Genomic DNA, 23,406 nt, shown 5'->3' with positions numbered 1-23,406 from the left:
TCTAGAGGGAAACGAGTTCTCCGAGCTAATCAATTTGGATCGTCTTAAGAAATATTATGTATAAAAAAATAAAAAAATAAAAAATAAAAAATAAAAAAACAACCTATTGATTGAAAAACCCTAAAAAGAGCTGGTTAGGCAAAAATTAAGGCAATTAGAGAATCAATTAGACAATTTGAAAAGACTGGCTGATGACATGAGTTATATCACGAGAAATCAAAATGTACCCATTTAGGCCTCAATTAAATGAATAAATTGATTGGAATTCTTATCAAACGTCCATATGTCTGTTTATTACTTTACTTACTGACTCAAAAGAGAAACTAAACTAAAGTATTAAGCAAAATGAATAAGATCTAAAAAGAAACACATTTTTCATTTCTTTTCTCTTTGCATTTGCATATGCATCCTTAGAGTTAGCAGCTACCTCCCTAGTCCTCTTGAACCTCGCAAATCCAGAAGAAGTGGTAATCTGAAGCTTGGTCCAAGCTTTGTAGTTATCATCTGTGGTTAGATCGCCTTCGAAGTCAAGGTTGCGCTCTTGTCTAGAAAATCCTGTCTGAGGAGAACCTTTCAAATTCATGAGGGAATTCCAAGATCTGTTGCTTCTGCCCATATTGACGGCAAAGAGGGTGTATAGAAAGTGGATGCCCGTAATCCAAGTAAAGGCATACAATCTCTATATACCTTAAGTGTCAAATGCTTGATTCTCCACCAGGGAAAAGACCAACGAATAAGTGTATCTGGGATGCCCTTCATCCAGAAAATCCAGCCATCATGGTCTCGCGGTGTAACTACTGATCGAACTTGCACGTGCTTAGACTCGTACTTATTAATGTCCTTTGAGATGGTCAGTATTTGGAGATTTTCACGCAACCAAATCTACAAAATGAAAAAGAAACAAAAAGAAAAGAAAAAAGAAAGCTAAGTTGAAAACCTAAAAGGGCAACTTAGGCAAAAACAGGGTCTGCAAAGTTGAAAATCCGAAAAGGCGGCTTAGGCAAAAACAGAGTGTGCTAAGTTGAAAATCCGAAAAGGTGGCTTAGGTAAAAATTAAAATAAAAGGTCTGCTAAGTTGAAAATTCTAAAGGTCCGCTTAGAAAAAAGTTAAGGTAAGAATAATAAAGAAAATGAGATTTGGTTGTTTACCTGCAAGAGAATGAGGCTACCTCCAAACCGTTGATTGGCTTTGTACATATCTAACCCAATAATGGTTTCAGCCAATATAATGGGTATATGATCTGCTTCATGCTCCACTTGATCAATGATACCAGCAATCCTGATATCTCTCCCTTCTTAAGGTGAAATTAGCAGAAATTAGGCATAAAGGCAAAACCCAACATTTGAATCCAAGTAGGTGTCCTTCTTTCTTTCTTCTCATAGTAAAAGATTAAAGAAGTAAGGATAATGTACTCAACAATAGAATGGGAGAGCACTTCAGCTGGGGGCATGCCAAATAGCTCCACTAATTCGCCAAGAAAGGGGTCATCAAGATTTGGCTAAACAATCAGATGAGAAAAGTCCATAGAGCCTCAAAAAATGGCAGTGAACTCCTCAATCATGGGGCACAATTCTTGCCTATTGAATCTAAAAACATGGTCTCTTAGACACCAAAAGTTAACAACAGAATGAAGAAACCCATAATCAAGTTTGGTGTGTTGCATGGCTTTTAAGGATGAAAGATGAAATTTTCCAAGTTTAATCTAACCATCACCAGTTACGATTTTTAAGACGAGTTTGTAGGTTTTTGGCACTTTTTTGAGACATGTTTTTTCAACTTTTGAAAATAAAAATTGAGTATGGGGAAGTGTGAGGGTACAGGTGTATTTATAGGCCTAAAATTAGAGTTAAATTTGGACTCTACAATTGTAGAGCCAAATCAGCTTAGCACACAGTCGATCTGCTGTTTGACGTCATCATGCACTTTTTCATTTTGGCTTTTTGAGGGATTTTCAGGCATTTTCTCGATTCCCGTAGTGTGTAAGTCCAAAAAAAGAGGATTTAAATGCCAAAAGCATAAAATTTAATATCTTTAAAAAAATTTGAAATTTATAAAGGAAAAGATAGCAAAAACAGCGGGAGTACAAGTAATAACAGAAAAATCAAAGGCCGGGGTTCTCTCCTGAATCCCTCATCCCACATCCCACCGTCCGAATCAATGTCCATCCCTTTAGTTCGCAAGGTAGACAATTAAAGCGTCAGAATGTCGATCCTGTGTTGCTGAGCATCAATCTGACGTTGCCGATTGTCCACCTGCCCTTGCAAGTTTTCATGGTCCCATCGGAGGATAACCCAAAGGAGATTAGTTAATAAACATGCATACATATTACATTTCATAATACATTCTTTGCTCCTACCCACTAGTCATCCCCAAGGATAAAGAATTGCCTCCTTGCAATGCTGACCAATCGATATACATGCTCAAATTGGTCTCTTTAAACCTATGTGATTATCATTATGTGTTACTAACTTTTCAGGAAAAGAGAAGTGAAAACACAAAGGAGAATTTTACTTACGTATTTACAGGTACTCGGAGTAAACTCTAGTAGAAGTCAGTGCTCTATGGCAAGTCGATGCTTTATCGCACTATGAGGACTCCAGTTTGAGACCATCAGATCCGGAAGGAATGAGACACTCCCTTGAAGCACATCCGATGTGGCTGTAGGAGGTGCCCCAGAGGCAGCACCGACAGAAGAACCCTAGATGTGGGAGGGCCTGAAGCGTTGGGCAGATCACCCCTCAGTGGGCTCAAGAGCAGTGGGGGCACGGCGGATGAACTATAGACAAAATGGTTAGGTAAATAAGTGGAATAAAAAGGGAGATGAAAGATTCAAAGTAAATAAAAAAAAAGTACATATGAGCCATGATGTCATCATTGAATGTCAATGTCCCCAGCAACTGAAGGATGAAAGAGGTGTAGTCAGTCCTCCGGGACTAGATGGTGAGATCCTTGAGCTTATCATATCTCAGTTAACGTGTCGCTAGCTCCTCCCTGGCGTGATTCACTGTCTAGAACATAGAAAGAGGTGGAGGCAAGAGGACTTGGCATCTATTAGGGCCTCGCTCCTACTTATAAATCCTCTCACCCAAATACCATGCTTGACAGGCAGGTCCGGCTAACAAAATCCTCCTATGCTCGAGGTTAGCAATAGAGAGCATGTAGGGATCCTAGTGACATGGCTCCCTCAACCAATCGCTCCAGATTTGTAAACCAGAAAGGTAAGTAACGTTATACATAAATTGCAAATATGGCTAATAAATTTTTATTTATCTTATCCCAAGTTAATGAGTTGATCCACATGAGGTGCACATGAATTTGGGAGATTCAATTATTGTTAGAGTTTCTTCTTCTAAGTTTAGTTTTTATAGTTGTGTTTTCACCTTATAATTTTTTGCATAATGATGATTTTTTTTACATTTAAAATAAGTGATGTCTTGTAATTTTAGTTTTTTAGTTTTTCGAAAGGCTTTACTTGCTTTGTTTTTCCTCTTGATGGTATGTTATAGTAAGGTTCATTGACTGTTTGTTTCCTATTAGGGTAGTATTTTAATTTTTTAAACCTCTTATAATATATTTTTTTTATTTTCACCATAATTTCCAAAACGCTTGTTATTTGTTGTTTTAACATTTAGGTCAAATTGTTGGCAAAAAGATCCAATTTCCTTTTTGGTCTTTTTAATTTCCTATTTTAAATGTTTCTGAAGTTTTAAATCTTGACATATCTTGAGATCTTCTTTTTGGGTGAAGGTTACTCCATATGTCAGGTTGTTATAGTCGATTCTATGGGTTCCAAAGGTTTTCTTAATCCTATTCCTAACCTTTTCTACTAAAAGGGTGGACAGTCTTGCTAGAAATTCTTCTTTCCAAAAAGGTTGGTTTGAATCCTCTCTAAGTATGACTCTAGTGAGGAAGGTGATTTTATACCATTAGGAATCATTCAGTTTTTTACATCTTAATTTGGACAATAATTCTGCATTTTTATCCTTAGGATGCAAAGGATCTCCAATGAAATGAAAAGAAATGGTGTGTATTAGGGTGTTTACGACATTATGGATGATTTATCCAAGTTCATCTAGGATTGGATCTCCTGATACATTCCCATGGATTACATTTAAGATATATAGGTGTTCTACCAGGGTTAGGTAGTAATCCTACCGACCCTTAAGTTGTTTCGAAGATCCATAAATTGGAAGCTTAGCGATAGCTCGATCACTGGCTTCATTTTGCATTCTATAGGCATTTGTCGCCATAATCATTTCCAAAGGAGCCCTAGGATTTGATATTTTGTCATTCCATCTAGGTTCCATTCATATAGCGTTGTTGCGTTGAACTTGGTTTGATACAGGACAAGATATTTGTCTCCTCATCTTATATCTAGTTGTATTTGTCTGTTTTGCTAGTTTATTTTATTTATATAAGATTTATCTATCCGAAGGCTTCTTCTTCAGAATCATGGGAAGTATAATCCATTTCTTCCAAGACATTAATTCTAATCTGGTTAATTTGTTGAGGAGTATCAAAGACAACTGGGCCTGTAGAATGTGATTCTATCCATTCTAATTGATCTCTGATAGCTTTAATGAAGTTGAATTTTCTGGGTTGGATATCTTTTTGACTATATTTTGAGACTTTATATGGTTTGAAGACTGGACTTGTAAGTTCTTTTATCTATTCGATTAACTACAGAAGGAGTTGAGCCCTATACAAATTGTTCTATCATGTTGAGTTGTTCTCTTATAGTATACAAATGAGCATTTGTGAAATTATTTTATAGAATAATATTTTTAAAGTTTATGTTTGTGTCTTGGTTTATGGTTTTATATGATGAGGCTTCTACAATCTGGTTTAAATGGGGTATTTTTATCTGTTTAATGGGAGGATGAAAATATTCTATTTTTTCTTCATTTGGTTCCCAATATTTGGTTTTAGGCCTTATGAGAGGATTCAAGATTTTAAAGGAGTATGAAATATTTTGTTATTATATATATATATATATATTTCAAACCAGTAGAAAAAACAAAACATGTGCTTTGTTTGGAAGAACATTTGAATTTTGGATCTTGTATTTATGAAATGTTTAAAGAACCATAATTTCTTTTTCTATTGTGGCCCATATTTATTCATCTAAAAAATGTCATCTCTTGCATGAGTAGTTAAAAGAATATAATTTTAATACTTCTTGCTACCACACTCGCTTGTTGGTGTATAAGTTTTACAAATTCTACCATAAGAAGAATTAGCTTGAACTTTAGTTTTATTGGCCATTCATTTGTCTTATTATTTAATAAACAATGACGACTAAATTAGCTCAAGTTTTTGTATAAATGACAAATTTTTTTATAAATTTAGTGGTACTGTACATCTCCATTTACCTATTAGAATACAATCTTGTGTGTCATATAATGAGTAGTTTCTAGAAATCTTCAAGTCTTGCAAGTTTCTAGTCGTTGTTTTTAATAAATTTGCGGGATAGCATTTAATCTTTATGAAAAATTGTGAAATCCTCAAGTGAGCATATAAGAAATAGTTTTCTTTAGCTGTGGGATATAATGGGTAGTTTTCTCTAGCTGTAGGATAATTGTTGTAAGCATAAGGTGTTTGTTAAATTACCTAGGAGAGGAATATGTTAAAATTGGACCTGCTAATTTATACATCTATTAGAGAAAAAAGTAAAGGAGGAGACCAAATGATCACCAAGTATAAATAATGGTCTTACAATGAGCAAACTGGGTGAATAATGGTCGTGCAATGAGTAGATCAGATGGTGAATAACATGTGTTGGTTAAGAATACCATTATGCCATATACACCGATAGTCTCTCTATGACACCTCAAACGTAATAATAATAATGCATAGTCATAAAACCTTTCCAGAAAATGACTCTGTCACATAAGCAGCGTAGAAGATCGAGGAAGCAGCTAAGGTACAATTGAAGATTGCTAAGACTAGTAGAAATCACAAAATTATGACTAAGATCGCCAAGTGCGATTAACACCGTTAAAAGCAATGGAAATTGCTAAGTGCAACCAACATTGCTAAGCGTAACAATGATCATTAAGGATAGAAAATTATTTAATGTTCCTAAGACTACTAGACGACATAACTAGCTAGGTCACAATGGCAATTGGTCTATTATACATAAGTGGTAAAATTACAAAAGCAAACAATCTAGATCGTGATTATTTTTAGTCTACAATTGATTTCAATTTGATAAGTAAGAAAAGCGAAAGGCGTTAATCATACAAATAATGTAATTAAATAACACTAATATCATAAATTACAGTCTCTTGAAAATGATTGATGACCTAATCGAAAAAATATTTATACCCATAAATCACAAGTGAAAATATGCATATAAAAAGCGATCAAGCGACACGACCCCATTCAACATAGATCTGTCAGTCTCCCTAGTTATATAAAGTCATAAAGTTGGCTAAGTGACTGAGAAATAAATAAAACCCATTAAACATAAATGATCAATGAACTGTGGTTGGACTAGTGGTAACAGGTAATGAAGACTGACGAGTCTCCTTAGAGACTAAGACCTGTCGTCAACAGAGATCGAATCGCAAAGATAAGAGACCAAACGGTCATCCCATATTACACGTATCGCCATTAATGAAATGACCAATAATGATTGATAGCCAAAATAGCAAAGAAGAACAAGCAAAGATCATGAGATCATAAAGTTTATATAAGTGTCACTGACTGCAAAAATCCCAGAAAAACCTTTAAATCGATAACCTAGTTGCTATTATGGATAATAAAAAAAAGAATAATAATCTCTAATAATCACCAGTCTGAAAGTAAGATAAAGAAAAGAATTGTTTCAAGAGAGTGATTCCTAAATTGCAACCTCATTATGGACAAAGTCACATGAAAGGCTAATCTTGAATTTAAAGAAAGAAAGAAAGAAAGAAAGAAAAAAGGAGAAACTAAATAAAAGAGAAAAGAAAAGAAGAAAGGGAGTGAAGGAAAAATAAATGGTAAAAGAGATACGAACCTTGTCCACATTAAACATAAATTATTAATGAACTACGGTTGGATTAGTGATAACATATCTCTTAAAAATAAGCTCAACGAGTCCCTCTAAAGACCAATACTGGTTGCTAGTAGAAACCAAGCCATAAAAATAAGAGACCAAGTGGTCCCACCATATTACACATGTTGCCATCATTGTATTATTTAAAAAGAATGGTTAAGACGGACCCGACCCAAGAGATCCAGCGGGTCACCCATAGACCTAGCTTAATGATAAAGCAATAAGTACAAGACAGATGGCAACATCTTAATTGACCAAGAGGATGAGAAGATTCCATAAAATCCTACTTTCCCATCATAGATAAGGTAAAAGTTAAGTTACTCATTCTAACCTTAATCTCTCTATCTTGTCTTCCTCTATCTGACTTAAGCGTAGGAGTGGAACTGCTGGTCTTCCCATCGATGCTCTATTATCTAGTATAAAGCTGAATCTTGAGAATTGTGTATTTATTATCAAAGCGGGGAAGTTCCTTGATTTCTTGATCTCTAGCAAAGGCATAAAGGCCAATCCATAAAAGATTTAGGCCATTATTGACATAAAGCCACCTAAGACGATGAAAGAGGTACAAAGACTAAACGGGAGAATCACAGCCTTGGGGCGACTCATATCTTGCTCTACTAAACATTGCCTACCGTTCTATAAGTCGTTCAAATGCTTAAAATCCTTTGAATGGGATGATGTCAATAAGTTTTCGGGTCCTGAAGTTATTCCTTGGATCTCTCATTCTCCTTAGTAGACCAAGAGTTGTACTTATACTTGGCTACCACTAATGAGATAATTGTTGTTGTGTTGCTTAGTGAAGAAGGCGAGGACCGATATCCAGTCTATTATGTCAGCAAGATGCTAAAGGAAGTAGAGGTGCAGTACACGAGAATGGAGAAACTGGTATACTCATTGTTTATAGCGACTAAGAGGTTGAGACTATAAATCAACCCCTTAAAAATCCTCCAAAAGCCAGAGACGATAAGGAGAATAATGGAAAGACAATTAAAATAGGAAGTTTTAATTTGCAGTGTGAGACAAGGAGAGTGATGAAAGAGCTGATACTTGCAAATTTTATGGCAGAATGTGGGGAAGAGGAGCAAGTGGAGACAAAGAGAGTGGAGACCCCCTAGTTGTTGTTTATAGACTTTTAAAGATAGGGTTTTATTCAGGAGATCAGCCACTCACCCGTGGTTGAGGTGTAAGACAAAGACGGAAGGAGAGTATGTGTTAAATGAGACTCACAACAGAATCAAAGGGGCCCATAAGGCAGCAGAAACAATGTTTGCAAAATACTTCTCCATGACTATTACTAGCTGACCATGGGAAAATATGCAAAATAGTTGGTTAAGAAGTGCCCACAATGCTGGACCTACTAGACAAAGAGCAATCTCCCTTCAGCCTTGCAGAAGCAGCTCGCAGTAGCTTGGCCTTTCACCGAGCTGAATAGATGTTTTAGGACTGTTCCCCCAACCTCAAATTAGAGAAAATTCCTAGTTATAGTCATAGACTAGTTAATGAAGTGGGTCGAAGCTAAGTCTTTGGCAACCATCACCAGGCCAAAGCAACTGATTTTTTCTTTAAGTAATATGCAGGTTTGGTATTCCTAGAAGATTGGTATCTGGCAATGGCAAACAGTTTGTCAGTGGAGAGTTTCATGGCATGTGTGACAACGCTGCAGATTGAGTTATGCTTCATAACAATCGCTCATCCACAATCTAATGGAATGACAAAAGTTACTAAGAGAACCATCCTACAGGGATAGAAAAAGAGATTGGAACAAGCAAAAGGGGCATGGGTAGACCAGTTGTATCATGTGTCGTGGTCATACAAAACTACTCCAAGAGAGCAGTAATAAGGGAGACACCCTTCTGACTAGCCTATGGAACTAAAGCAGTCATTCCCGTGGAACCTATACCTCACAGATGAAATCACAAATGAGGCTTATAGAGCAAGAATGGCATGGTACTTCAACAAGAAGGTCAAAGAGACTTGATTAAATCATATATCAAATATTTTAATAAATAACTAATTTTTTTATATTAAAATCAAGTCTAATATTTTAAGATTTTTTTCTAATATTTTTAATTAACATATCAATTAAATTTATAAATAAATAATAAAAATATAATTAATATACTATTTTTTAATATTAAAATATTGTTTAATTATATAGTCGGGTTTATGTGTCTTGTAGTAATGTAGTATTTTATTACGCTTGGCACTCCTCTTATCATTTTTATTTCAAAAATTTAAAGCATAATGCATATTTAAACGCCTGAATTTTAATCATTTAGTCATTCTAACACTTTAACTTTCAATTTAACCTAACAAATACATGAGTTCTATTTTTTATAACTTCTTGAACACTTTTAATTTTAGATTTTACCTAAAACATTTATGAGAAGTGCATATTGACATATTGAATGAAGTCATATGTCAGAAAAAATATTTAAATATCACAAAATAACAAATTGAGGTGTATATAATATTATATCAAAAGTTAATGTAATAAAGTGACCAATGGACAAAACTCAAGTGTAAAAAATATACAGTTACCTAATAAATTAAACTTCAAGCTAGTAATCGTTTTCTTTTAAAATAATAAAATCAATTGACTTACTCTAGCATAATATCTTACTCATCATGTTAGATATACGCATAAAATATTATTTTAAAAAAAATTTATAATATTAAAATATTTAGTAAATTAGTATATAATATAATATTTATTAAATTCTTATAATTTTTTTATGTTTACTTTATCTAATTATAATTTTAATAGAATTCTAATGTATTTATGAAAATATTTTTTAATAGAATAAGTATAATCTTTTTATTTATTTAAAATTATTTAATCGTACTAATAAAAATATTAAAATAAAATATTCAAGCTGATAAATAAAGAATATGAAAGAATTTAATATTTTAGTGTAAATAATTTTTCTTAAAATCTTAAATCTTGTAATATAATACTTTTAAAGTGAACTAATCGTTGTTAAACAAAAAAAAATTAAAAATAGTGAGAAGAAAAAAGAATATGAAAAATGCATTTTAAACTTTTATGAAAACAGGAATAAAGATTACCATAAAATAGTAAATAAACATTAAGAAGTTAAATCGTATTTTCTTTTATGTTGTATGTTCGCTTGGATTCATTAACAATAGAGTAATATACAAATTAAAAGTACAATAAGATATAATAATGGCTAAATATATAAATCATCCCATGAATTTGTTTTATTTTTGCAATTTATCTTCCAAACTCAACTTTGATTCAATTGAACTTATGAACTTTACTGATTGTTATTTTTAATTCCTTTAGTCACAGACGTTATATGTGTATTTTATGCCATCTAAAAATATGTGAATTCGAATGAAATAATAATATATGTAAAATATAAAATAACGGCTAAATGCATACATGGCCCCATGAATTTGCCTTGCCTTTGCAATTGGTCTCTTGAATTCAACTTTGATTAAATTGGTACTCTTAATTTTACAGGTTATTTTTAACCCCTTCAATTATAGATATTATGCATGTGTTTATGCCATCTAAAAATACGTAAGTTTAAATAAAATAGTAACATATTTAAAATATAAAATAATTAAATAATATAAAATAAAAAAAGAAGTAAAATAGTGTGTTTTAGTTTTTAAACAAAACTCTTTTTTTTTTATCGTATGTTAAACATTTTCTTGCCATGGTTACTGGTGTAGGTATCGCCTGTGAGCATAAAAAAGTCCTTAATGGCATAAAAGCTAAAGAATTATAATAGTTCATTTTAGTCCTTTGAAAAATATTTTTTTTATTTACTAAAATTAATAAAACAATTTTGATGTACAATAAATAATACATTAAAAACTAATAGAATACACTTTTCACAAGAGGTTAATCTAACGCGGTTAACTTCCATTTGTGAAGAGTTTAAATATAAGAATTCGTGAAGTTCGTATGCCCAATTAAATCAAAGTTGAGTTTAAGGGGTTAATTACAAAAATAGGACAATTTCAAGAGCTCAATTATGTATTTTGTCTATATTAACCTAAATCATCTCATGAACTTAAGATCCCTTGATTTTAATCTTGATAATCAAATTAAATAGCACTAATCATATATTTCAAGTGTCTGTTTTATAGGCTTTTTCTTTATTTAATGATAAAACATATTGATTTTATTTCTATCCTCTAAATTACGACCGCTACAAAAGGATCGCAATCGCAAAACTCAAATATCTCACAGTCGTTGAAGCAGAGATACCATCACGACCGACATCACAAAATCACTACCGCAATATGCCTAAAATCCAATTTATAGAGTATCAAGACTATCAACGTGATCGCAACATTTGAACGAATAAAGCTCTTCAGAAATGAGTAGGATCGTGTTGCAACGGCAACACTCGTCACCATTAGGATTCCTCCAACAGTCATATTTGTGAAGAACAATGGTAAAGAGCCGTTGCAACTTTAAGAATCGTGATCACGGTTCAACAATGGTGATCGCGATAGAGCAAGCACAACCATTATACCCTAGTTGCGACCGCAATAGCTATGATAGTGCATTTAATGCATTAGCTAGAGCTAAAAAAAGGAAAATGGTGAGAGTTATGTGGGTAACGATTTCTTGGTAGTTTGGGCTAAAAATATCTCATCCAAAGACCATTTAATGATGATAAACAACCTTATATAACACAATTATTGATCTTTTAATTCTCACCTTTATGTATCACTTTTATTTTTATAAAAGATTGTTGTAAAGGTTTAAGTGTTAGCCTTAAAAACTTGGTTGGATCTGAGAGCTAGGCTAATAATAAAAATTCTCGTAAGGGTTTGAGTATAAACCTTAAACACTTGAAAATGGTTTGAAAGTTAACCTAGGTAGAAAAACTTTTGCGAGGTTTAGTGTGAGCCTTAAAACATTAAGTTCGAATGTGAGCTTGGGAAAGCTCCTAGTTTATAAGTTTAAGTGTGAGCTTGTAAAACACTTGGGTTTGATCTTGCACCTGTAAAAAGATCATTGATAGTAAAATATCCAATTGGAAGTTGGAGAGTGGATAGAAGGTTGGTTAATGTCGGTACCACTATAATTCTTTGTTTTGATTTCTTTCCCTCTCTACCTAATTTATTAATCAAATTTTTAATTTCTCATCAACCTTCCAAGCACCAATTCAACCCCCTTGTTGGTGCATCTAGGTCCAACAACCTATTATAAATAATGTTATTAGTTAGAATATTAATTTTTGGGTTAAATACTATTTATCCATGTGGTTTAGTCTAATATATGAGTCTATTTCTATATCTTTTATTACATTAAAACTTCATTGAGTTTTAATAAAACTAACTACAATTCCCTTCCGTATTAGTCGAAAGACTCAACTGCTAAATTAAGATTATAATTTGATCTTTAAACTTATTATCAAGTATCAAACTCGTCCAAAATTAATTTTATATATCAAATTGGAGTAAGATTTTATTTTTAGCACAAGCTAGTTTTAGTGCCTAATTAAAATAATAAATTTAATATTCTTTTTCTTGCTCTAATTGTTTTATTTTTAATACAGTTTAATTCAAGAAAGTTTAAACATTTTAAAACTTTTTATATTTACAATAATATTATTAAATTACTATATTGTTTTATTTTAGTTATTAATATAAAATAAACATTTCTAGTTAAGAAATATCATTCTATCGTTAATTTTATTATATAAAAAGTAGAAGTTAAATTAAACAATCATGTCTTAATCTAGTGAAATAATCTAAAATTTTTTATCGACCGTTTAAATAAGATTAATACAAGTAAAATTTTTATTTTTAATATATTTTAATTTTAGTGTCTAATAAAAATAATAACTTTTAACTATTTATTTAATTTAAAATTTTTAAATTAAACTACATAGTAATTTAATAATATTAAAAAGTATTTTTAATATGTTTAAATTCATTTAGAATTAAGTTATGCTAATATATATATATATATATATATATATATATATATATATATATATATATATATATATATATATATATATATATATATATAAACAAGTAAAATAACATTAAATTTATTATTTTAATTAGACACTAAAATTAATCTTAGAAGGATTTGGTAATTGATTCAATAATCAAATTATAATGTTAAATTATTATTTTAGTCCTTCAACTAACACGGTAGGAGGTAGTAGTTAGTTTTACTAAAACTTAATGATATTTTAATATAATTAAAAAAAAGGGATTGAGTCATATATTAGACTAAATCTCAAGGGATAAATAGTATTTAACCCTTAGTTTTTTTTTTTATTACTACCATTATTGAAGAGGTTAAAATAACAATCCTGGAAAGTTAAAAGTCAAATTAAGTTAATATTGAATTTAGGGAGCCAATTGTAAAAACAAGACAAATTCAAGGGGTCGTTTATGTATTTAGCCTATAACAATACATGCAATTTCATGTGTATACTTTAATATAACATTTAATTGGATATAAAAAAAATAACTTGAAGTAATTCACTTGGAACAAAGTATTATAATATAAAAAACTATGTAGAATATATATGAATTAATACATCAATAGAATAAAACTAAAAGTATTTTATCTTTTCCTTCTTACCTTTTGTCCCTTTTGTCTTTAATTTTTAAGAAAACTTATATTTAACTATTTGGACCTCTTATACTTATATATAATATTTTTAATTATTTATAGAATTAAAAATTTATTAAATTAAATTAATTACATTAGGATAAAATTAGATTGATTATTAATTCTCATATGAAGAGGAATATATTAAATCAAAATTACTTATATCTAAAATTATGATAGAATTAAGTTGAAATTAGAATAATTAGTGATTAATTTTAAAAGTATTTGTCAATTAAAAAAAATTCTCCCTTTCTCTTTCTGCTTTTAAATATATATTAGCTCTTTTTATCTACACCGCATGTGAATATAAACCTATTAGAAAATAAACCCTTTGAGTTACAACTTGATATAATATTTAAAATAAGATATTTGTTTATATATATAAGCACGAAGGAATAAATTTTTAAATTAACTAAAATATCTTACTAATTTTTAATCCTAATAGAATTAATTAGTGATCAATCTTTTTCTAATCCTAAAAAATTAATTAATAATTAATCTAATCCAATTTTAATCATATTATAATTTTATATACATTTCTAATTCTATAAGAAATTACAAAAAATAATACAAATGATACTTTCAATTTTATTTTGTTGATATATTAATTCATGTGTCCATTGTTATTATCATACTTTATTAGTTTATTTGAAATCTCAGTATCCATTAAATTTTAAAGTAATATAATATAACATGAATTTCTACTACTCTTAAAGTAGTTAAATATTTTTAATAAATATTATATTATATTACTAATTTATTAGATATTTTTTATATTATAACTTTACAATAATAATTTGCGTGAGTAACGAGCAATACTTGTATATATATATAACCAAAATTATGTTTTCTTTTTGATAAAGAGTCAATTTGCCCCTAAACTTTTCTAAAAGTTAAATACACTCAATTTAAATTTTTTTTAGCAAATAGCCCATTGAACTTATATTCAAATGTTGAATACACCCAATTCAAACTTTTTAAGAAAATAACTCCTGTGAACTTGTATTCAAGGTTCAAATACACACAATTAAAACTTTTTTAAAAAGTGAAATAGCATTAGATTTTTAGGTTCTAATTAAATTATAAAAATTATAAAAAATATTTATTTCATTAATTTATATATACAATATCTAGTGACGCGTTATATAGGAGTGTCAAAAAAAATTAAAATTTTAACTTTCTAAAGATTAAATAAGTCAAGTTTTAACTTTTTAATAAATAGGCTCATAACTTGTCATTTTTGGATCAATATTAAAAAGTTTAAATTTGGTATATTTGAGCCTTGAATACAAATTCAGAAAGCTATTTGCTGAAAGAAGTTTAAATTGGATGTACTTACCTTTAGACATAAATTCAAAGGGCAAATTGACTCTTTGTTCTTTTTTCCTTTTTTTGTAGTTTTAGAATTAGACTTAATACATCCATTTTTTTTCATCTTGCATGTAGAACTCGTACAAAAGTTTATATAAAAATCTGATAAATCACACAGAATCATGTGCAAAGCACCTGCATTAAAGGTGATCTGAAAAATCTTCATGCCATTAAGTTCATGGATTTCTTGCAAAATCTGAGGTTACAACTAATTATCATCCTTATTCCAGGCCAGGAATGACAGGATTATTTGTCGACTCACCCCTCACTGCACACAGAGAAGATTCAATTTATAACATATGCCATCCTTGACTTATGAAATCACCCGATGCAATAAAAAGGAACAAAAAAAGTAAAAAAGAAACCTGCTGTGGATGAGCACGACTCTTCACTGTCAAGAGTTTACAGAAGAACATCAATTAAAGCAGCAAAGAAATTATGGTGAGGGTGGTGGGATCAGAAGGGATGATGTGATAAAAGTTTACCTCAACAAACTCGGACTTTTTCGTGGATCTTCCAAAACAAAGGAAGACCAGTCAGGATGCCCAGTTACATCTTCAAAATTACCATTTGTCGCCACCAAATGATGCCTGTCACCATTTGAGGCAAAAGTATTGAAATCATACCTTAAGGACACCAAGACATGTTACAGGAGAATTTTGCAAACCTTGCCCCTTTGGAAGTTGTGACATCGTAATCATTTTCTGATTTTTGGTGCTTTGTCGGAGATGAATCTTGATACCGAAGAAAAAAGAGCAGTCAAAGTTTAAAACTAGTAGAGTTAGTCTCATGTTCTCTTTCATTTTTTGATCTTCCTCGCATATAGACATAAATTTCCAGACAGCAGAAACAAAAATATTATATTCTTATATACACATGCACACATGAATCAGAATGTGCATATAACTTTTAGCTGAGTAATTATTAGGCAAAAATGGATAACTACTGGACTTGAGTGACTTTCCTACTTTCCATAATATTAGGGTGAAATTAGCTATTATGTAAAGTTCAATAGATAACAGAGAGAGAGCACCTAAGAAATTGAATCCTGTAGTTGCTTTTGCAGCATCCCTGCACAGAATTACATTGAACAAAAAATGCATGTCATTTCACAAGAAAGGGGGAGAAAGCCAGAAAAGTTGCAGAATACCTTTTCTTCAGCAGCTGGGGCCCTCCAAAGGCATAATTTGGCTTTCCATGTTTCAGAGATTCAGAAGAATCACCATCAAAATGACACGACCAGCTTTTCCAGGAAATATCACATTGCCTTTCATCAAGAGACTCGGCTGCCAATAAACTAAACCTATCTGGAAAGTGAAAAAGAATAAAAGAAGTATTCAGCCAATATTACGAAAGTATCTTGGAAATCGAGCACAAGAACAGCTGGTAGAAACTCATAGAGATGTAATGCAAGGAAAGCTGCATGCTTTGCCAACCTCAGATTCACAGCCATACTCAATATTAGGGTGCCCAAGTGTACAGACTATAAGAACTTCCTGCAATGCAGGCTCTAAGGAGAGTCAGATATGCTGTTTCTATGTTGAACTCACCATTCAACTTAGGAGCGGAACAAGCTTATTGTTGGACCAATGCTCACTCTCATCAAAACACAATGATCTATTAAATAGACCATAAGGAGAAAATGGTATGATGCCAACAGCACATATTTCTACTATGATGGCAAAGGAAACTTAAATATATATGTTCCCATGAAAGAGAGCATTTGACATAACAACCTAAGTGAAATATCAAGATAACTTGTAGTTTCTAGGAATATCTAATTAACTAGGATTAATTGAATATTTGTTTGTGCATTGGAACAATATTGTCATTCAGCCTGCAATTAAGAAGAAAAGAATCAGATTTTCATATCATTATCAACATTATCTATTATTCAACCAATTCTCATTAGTTGAGCAAGAGTCTTGATCTTGAACATGAAAAAGTTATTTAACCTATGAGCCCAAAGTAAGTCATAAATCACAAAACAAACAATCAGAGACTTTAATTGAAAAAATGAAACTGAAAAATTACCATCCCATAAGTCTTCATAATTATTCCTAGTGTCACAGAATGCTTGTCTATACGATAATGAGCTTCTTATTTTACTATTGTGACCATCAAGTTGCATGTGATCTCTGACAGCAGGAAAATTAGCCTCCAGCTTGTCATATGAATCGTTGGTCCCTGTTGAAAAATCCAAGGAACTGCCACTCAGGGGCATTTCAAGATCTTGCATTATTGCATCCTGGGTGTAGCACATCAAACCAGTCAGTTTCAAATCTTATCAAAGAAACACAAACAGCTTAATTTTATCACATACTACCAAGGGGAAGACCAGTGAACTTCGTCATTACAGCTACTTCAGATAGACATTCTTGTACCATGGAAAATAATCGAATGAGAATAGTATGATGGAGAAGTTAAACACCCTTAACTCATCAGTATTATCATCTTACATCACTCCAACAAATGCTTGGAAAAGACGAGAGTATCATTCATTTAAAACACACAGAATCGAGGTAAATGGAAAAATAATGAAGAATTTACATACAAAGGGATGTTGGGAAAAAAATATTTCATAAGAAAACAAGTAATTCACAAATAGGAAACACCAACTTAGAACAAATATTAGATGAAGTTACACCATGAGCAATGGTGATCTTACCACTTCAAGTTCAAGGTCATTTAGCACATGATCACAATTCCTTGATGAGTTTAATTGCCTTGCAGCCTTCAATGGTGAGAAGCAACCATAGGATACATATCTATCACCACATGAAAGTTAATACATTTTTAAGATAGGATTCAACCATTTTCTTTTTTATTTTTCTTTTTCTTTAGTCTGTTTAGAGGTTTGTTACATTCAGACAAATAGAAGATAGTTCAAATACATAACACAATTTTTAAATATATTTCCAACATATCTCTTTAGCAATAATGAGAGTCATGAAAAACTCAGATGAAGTTAAAACATAGATGTAAAGCAGATGCCAGAGTAGACAAAGATTATATTTGGGGAAAACATCTGAATGAGAAAATAAAACTGATAATCTGAAAGATAAGATATGGATGAGAAGCGGAGCATTGAGATTTAGCTTATCTTGCATCTAATTTAGGAAACTAAAGTGAAAAATGTGAAACCTTCACTAGTTAGTATTAGTGAAATCAGGAATACTTAATATTTTTTGCTTTAAGGAACTTAGCTAAAAACAGTTATCTTCGTGTTTATTGGTAAAGTTTTGCTGATCCAAACTAAATTAGGATTGGGACATAGTTGAGTTCAGTCTCTGGTCATGAAACCTCAGTTACACAGTTATGTATGATTTCCTTATCTCATAAAATCAAGCCCATCACATAGTTCATAACTCTTTTTATAGTAGAGGCAGCAGAATAATATTACTTGAGGAACTCGTACTGTTTTTGGTGGAGGATAGAACTGAATTCCAGAAAGGGAATTTTAAAAGGTTCATTCATTGATCAAGCACAAGGTTTGATATTATCTTGCCACAGTTCCAATTAGTAAATAAAACCGGACGCTCTTGGAATTGAACATAAATTTTGAGAAAGAAAACAAAACTGATAAAAAGAAACAAATTGAATTACATTTGTCACCTGTCAGGTTGTTGCGGTGACTGCGGTGGTGTTTCTGCTTCCACTTTACCCAAACCTGAATTTCAAATGTAGGCATCAAACAACTTGATGGATGCTACAACAATGATGACAAAAATGGAAAAGCGATAGATACTAAGAATACATTGTGTTATCTGTTCAACCACAGTCAAGGTATACTGACCTTAGAGTCGCTTACCTTGTTCCTGTACTAATATGTGCAGTAGGTTTTTTTTCCTCTCTTATGGCATTTCAAAGATAATATTCAAAACATATTAGACTAGTTAAGAACATTCTAGAAAACCAAACAATGACCTGTTGCCCAATACAAAAGAAATTATGCATCAGGGCTTTCAACTAGTGGGAAAGTCAAGTGCTGCAAATTAGTATAGACACCAGTCAAACAAAGAGATGCATGAGAAGGTGCAGAATATGGACCTTTAACAATCTTATGATCTTCTTATACAGACAGGTCTTTATTAATATCTTTAGATAATTTCTTAAGGTACACGTATTTCCTGAGTATTAAGTTCTCCCAGTTTTCTGTTCACTACTATTTCAACAGCGAGCCTTCTTGCAATGGTAAAGTTGCTCCACTTTGACTTGGAAGTTTCATGCCCTCCCTAAATTCATCCATGGCAGATGTTTCTTGCCATTGAAGAATCTAATGTAGCAATTCTTCTTCCAAACAAGCAAGTATGGACATGATCACAGATGTTGAAATTAGTCTCAAACCCATTTCTAAGTGGTATTTGTTACAGATGGATCACTCTTACTTTAAAGAGGTATCAAATGGATTTAACAAGCTAATCCACATTTTCAAAACCATACCATCAACTGAGAATGCAACATGAGCTTCATAAGTTGGACCTGCTTCCACATATCCATTTGATTCATCATCACCAAGCAAATCAAAAAACGATACCTCTGGGAAACAAAAGGAAAAGAAAGGAAAAAGATTAAAGGATTTCCGATGAAGACCAATTGGCATGAAGAAATCCTAACAAGGGGTGCACCAAGGAAAAGTTTGTGTAGTGAGCATAAGCTATTTACGCTGTTGACTTGTTGTATTCCAAAGATCAGGTTTATTATCAACTCCATGAAGAGAATTGCTGTGAGTATCTAGAGAATCAAGTAGAGTCCTGGGACACAGTAACAAAAATATATATCATCACTGAGACAAGACAAACCTTGCAGACAAACTCTATGAGAAAAAAAGCACAAGAGGTTCAGAGAAAAGAGTTCATACTACACCCCATAAAAAACAAAAGAAAGAGCATGCTGTCTATAAAGTTGGAGTATAGATTTGTTTAGGCTAAAATTCCATTTTGCCCCATGAACTTAGAATCAATGGGGCTCAGGTTTTAATTTTCTGGTCAATTTATCCAGCAACTTAGTAAAAATGGTCAATTCAAACCAATCAGAAGATTTACTCAATACAAAAAGTTCAGTTTGGTCCTTGAACTTCATACTAAATGTCAAATTATATAAAAAGGGATTTTTATTGAGTTCAAGTAAAAATTCTTTAATTTTAACGTAATTTATTCATATTATTTAATAAAAATAATTAGATAATATTTTTAATTAAAAATTAAAATTAAATAATATTATCGAACTCCTAAAAATTATGCTTTTACAAAATAGAATAAAATATTATATTTTAACAATATTTAGTTTTAATTTTAATAAAGTAATAATTTAATTAGTACCTCGGATCTTCACCCAATGATTATATAAATAATTTAAAAATTAATAAAATAATTTTAAATAATTTTTGATGATATTAAATTAAATAATTTTATAAATATTTCTTCAGGTCAAGATCTAATTGAGACTGAAAGATTATTAAGTTATTATTTTTCTATTAGAAACTAAGACTAAATATTGCTAAAATATAGGATTTCGTTCTAAATTTATAAAAGCATAATCTTATATGAATCTGATAATAATATTTAATTTAAGTTTTTTTATTAAAAATATTGTTTAATTATTTTCATTCGATATTTAGAGTAAATTATATTATAATTAATTATTCTTACTCTAACTCAATAAAAAGTTATTTTTATAAAATATGACATTCATTATGAAGTTCAAGGACCAAATTGAACTTTTTGTATTTACTAAATGATTTGATTGAGGTGAATTGGCCACTTTTGCCAAGTTCCTAGGTAAATTGGCTAGAAAATTAAAATATAAGCTAATTGCCTATTGACCCCAAGTTCAAGGGGCAAATTGACACTTTAGCCGATTTGTTTACCACAACTAAGCATAAGTTATTCCATATAACATAGATACATGGCCAATTATACAGAGACATTCTCACTGTCACTCACTTCTTTGGGGAGAGAATTTCTACTTGGCAATCTGATAGGGAACCTGATGACAGAGTAACACCAAAGTACATTTTTAAATATAGAAAATGGATAAAGATGAGAGTGACTTGAAAAGATTCAAACACTAGACCTGAGCTCACAAAGTACTGCATGGGAAAACATACTTGCTCTATTAATTTCAATGGGATCTGCAGGAATGACTGTGCTGGCTTGAATTACTGGTGCATCCATAGCGATGTGATACTTGACTGTTGAAGCATTGATTTTCTGTTCTTCCCTTCCTTGGATGGTTGAATAAGCAGCAAATCAAGAATAAAAAAGGGCCCATCAAACCATCAAAGAGAAACATTTAAATGAATATGGTTTGGTAACGTGACTAATAACTAATAAGATCTAGCTTTCAAGGAAAACCCGGTCCATGCAACTATCAATTAACTCGTCTTCAGAATCCTCCAGGATATTAGCTCATTACCTACTTTAAAATGGAGAACTAACTATTAATACAAGGACCAAATATCCTACATTCAACTTAGAAGAATTTTTGAAAAGAAATATAATCCAAAAGGATTCTGTATCTGACTGATTTGCTTCAAACACAAAATATGAGCTGAAAAGCAAGACAACTATCAATGAGAACATTACAGCTAAAATCTTAACAGAGTTGCTGAACAAACCAGGCAGCAGGCAAGAAAAAACAAAAGAATTTAACCGTGCAACAAAGTGCCACTAAAACTACACAAGGAAAGACACAGCTAGCTTGTTTCTGTACAGCACTAACATATCATCCCATTCAATGGTCGAAGTAGATTCATGAACAGATTACATGTCTTATTCCTGGCGTTGTGTTTTCTTTTCTTTCTTTCTTTTTTTGCCCTGGCATGGCACTAAGTGTTATATAATAATACACAAAGCACAGTTCTCAATTACTTCATACAAACAAGGGAAAAAGATAAAGATTTTCCTGAAAAGAGATTTAGTTAGACAATTACTAGTGGGGAAATCAGGCTTGCAGTCATGGGAACTCGTTGAAAAGTTAAGCAAATTGAGAATATCCAGCGACTTGTGCTGTTTGTGACTTTGTTTCCGTTTGTTTCCTCCTCCTCCTCCTTCAGAACACTCCTCCAACCCAGCTATCTGCTGATGCTGTTGCCGTCTCCTTTGTTCAAAGTACTGCTTTTGCCTTTAACATGAACAGACTTCGGATCAGAATTCTTATACATTCCCCAACCTTAAATCAACAATCTCAACTCATAACATAATATTTTTAATAAGAAATGACCATAACATCGTATTGATAAATCACAAGTTCCAGTTACCTCTTCTGTATGGACTTCCTTGACTTCAATATTTCCCGTGACAATATGCACAGGCAAAGAATTGTTCAAAATTTCAGCAGATAAACATATATAGCAGCAATTCAAAACCCACCAGATTGTGTAAAATTCCCAAAATTGCAAATCAAAAAAGCTAGTTAAGAAAATATCAATTTCTGGACTCTTACAGTTGTCACTTTCCTCCTCGAACCTCCCATCCATTGCAACATTCTGCTAACTTCTCAACAGCCTAAAGCAATGCACTGGGAAAAAAAAAAGGTACAAAAATTAATTATACAAAGTTACCTTTTAACTAAGGAATATCATGACAATCCAAACAGTTTTCTAGCCATAGCAGTTAACATTTTCCATCAATCCAAACAGTTTTCTAGCCGTAAATTATTTGAGAATAGAAATGATCTGACCAAGTACGGCTGCTATTGAATCGATAAATCAACGCTCTTGCTTGGGGTTTGACTTTACTTGCTTGCTCATTCCAACTGTCCGGCTTTCCTTTATATAGTTTATCGTCGCGTCGCTGTTGGCTAAAACGCCGCGTTTTATATTGATATGTTTATCTTTTTCTCTCACAAATTATGTTAATATTTGGAAAAAGTGTCAATTTATGTGTTGAACTTATTTCCAGGAGTCAAATAGATTTAATTTAAATTTTTTATCAAATAATTTTCTGAATTTATGTTCAATGATCAAATAGATTCAATTTTTTTTTTTAAAGTAAAATAATATTAATTTTTAGATTTTAATTGTATTATAAAAATTAAAAATAATATTTATTTTATTAATTTACTGATACAATATATAGTGATACACTATACAAGAGCGTGTTTGATAAAATTTAAAATTTAAATTTAATTGATTCAAAAATGATAATTTATAGACCCATTTATTAAGAAAGTTGAAATTTAACTTATTTAATTCTTAGAAAGTTAAAATTTGATTTATTTAATCCTTAAAAAGTTAAAATTTGACTTATTTAATCCTTAGAAAGTTAAAATTTGACTTAATTAATATTTATCATTTTTGGGTCGATTAAAGTTAAAATTTAAATTTTTTTCAAATACACTCTTATATAGCACATCACTAGATATTAT

The 23,406-nt window shown here is 31.3% G+C and overlaps 1 protein-coding gene across 1 annotated transcript; it reads right to left on the bottom strand.

Annotated features, from left to right (window-relative positions):
* Positions 1–15,142: 15,142 nt before the first annotated feature.
* Positions 15,143–23,094, bottom strand: LOC8282001. Its single transcript, XM_015722233.3, has 17 exons — positions 22,720–23,094; positions 22,483–22,557; positions 22,298–22,320; positions 21,971–22,161; positions 21,146–21,262; positions 20,982–21,024; positions 19,702–19,790; positions 19,480–19,575; positions 18,652–18,706; positions 17,705–17,804; positions 17,071–17,284; positions 16,187–16,343; positions 16,070–16,107; positions 15,704–15,770; positions 15,522–15,626; positions 15,402–15,427; positions 15,143–15,304 (listed from the first exon to the last, which is right to left on the bottom strand). Exons 2-17 carry the CDS (start codon positions 22,522–22,524, stop codon positions 15,258–15,260), a joined length of 1,410 nt encoding a protein of 469 aa, XP_015577719.2. The 5' UTR covers positions 22,525–22,557; positions 22,720–23,094; the 3' UTR covers positions 15,143–15,257.
* Between the last annotated feature and the right edge of the window lie 312 nt (positions 23,095–23,406).

Source organism: Ricinus communis, chromosome 2 (assembly GCF_019578655.1).
Source record: "Ricinus communis isolate WT05 ecotype wild-type chromosome 2, ASM1957865v1, whole genome shotgun sequence".
In the NCBI taxonomy this organism is placed as follows: Eukaryota; Viridiplantae; Streptophyta; class Magnoliopsida; order Malpighiales; family Euphorbiaceae; genus Ricinus; species Ricinus communis.
This window is presented reverse-complemented; position numbering and strand designations above follow the sequence as displayed.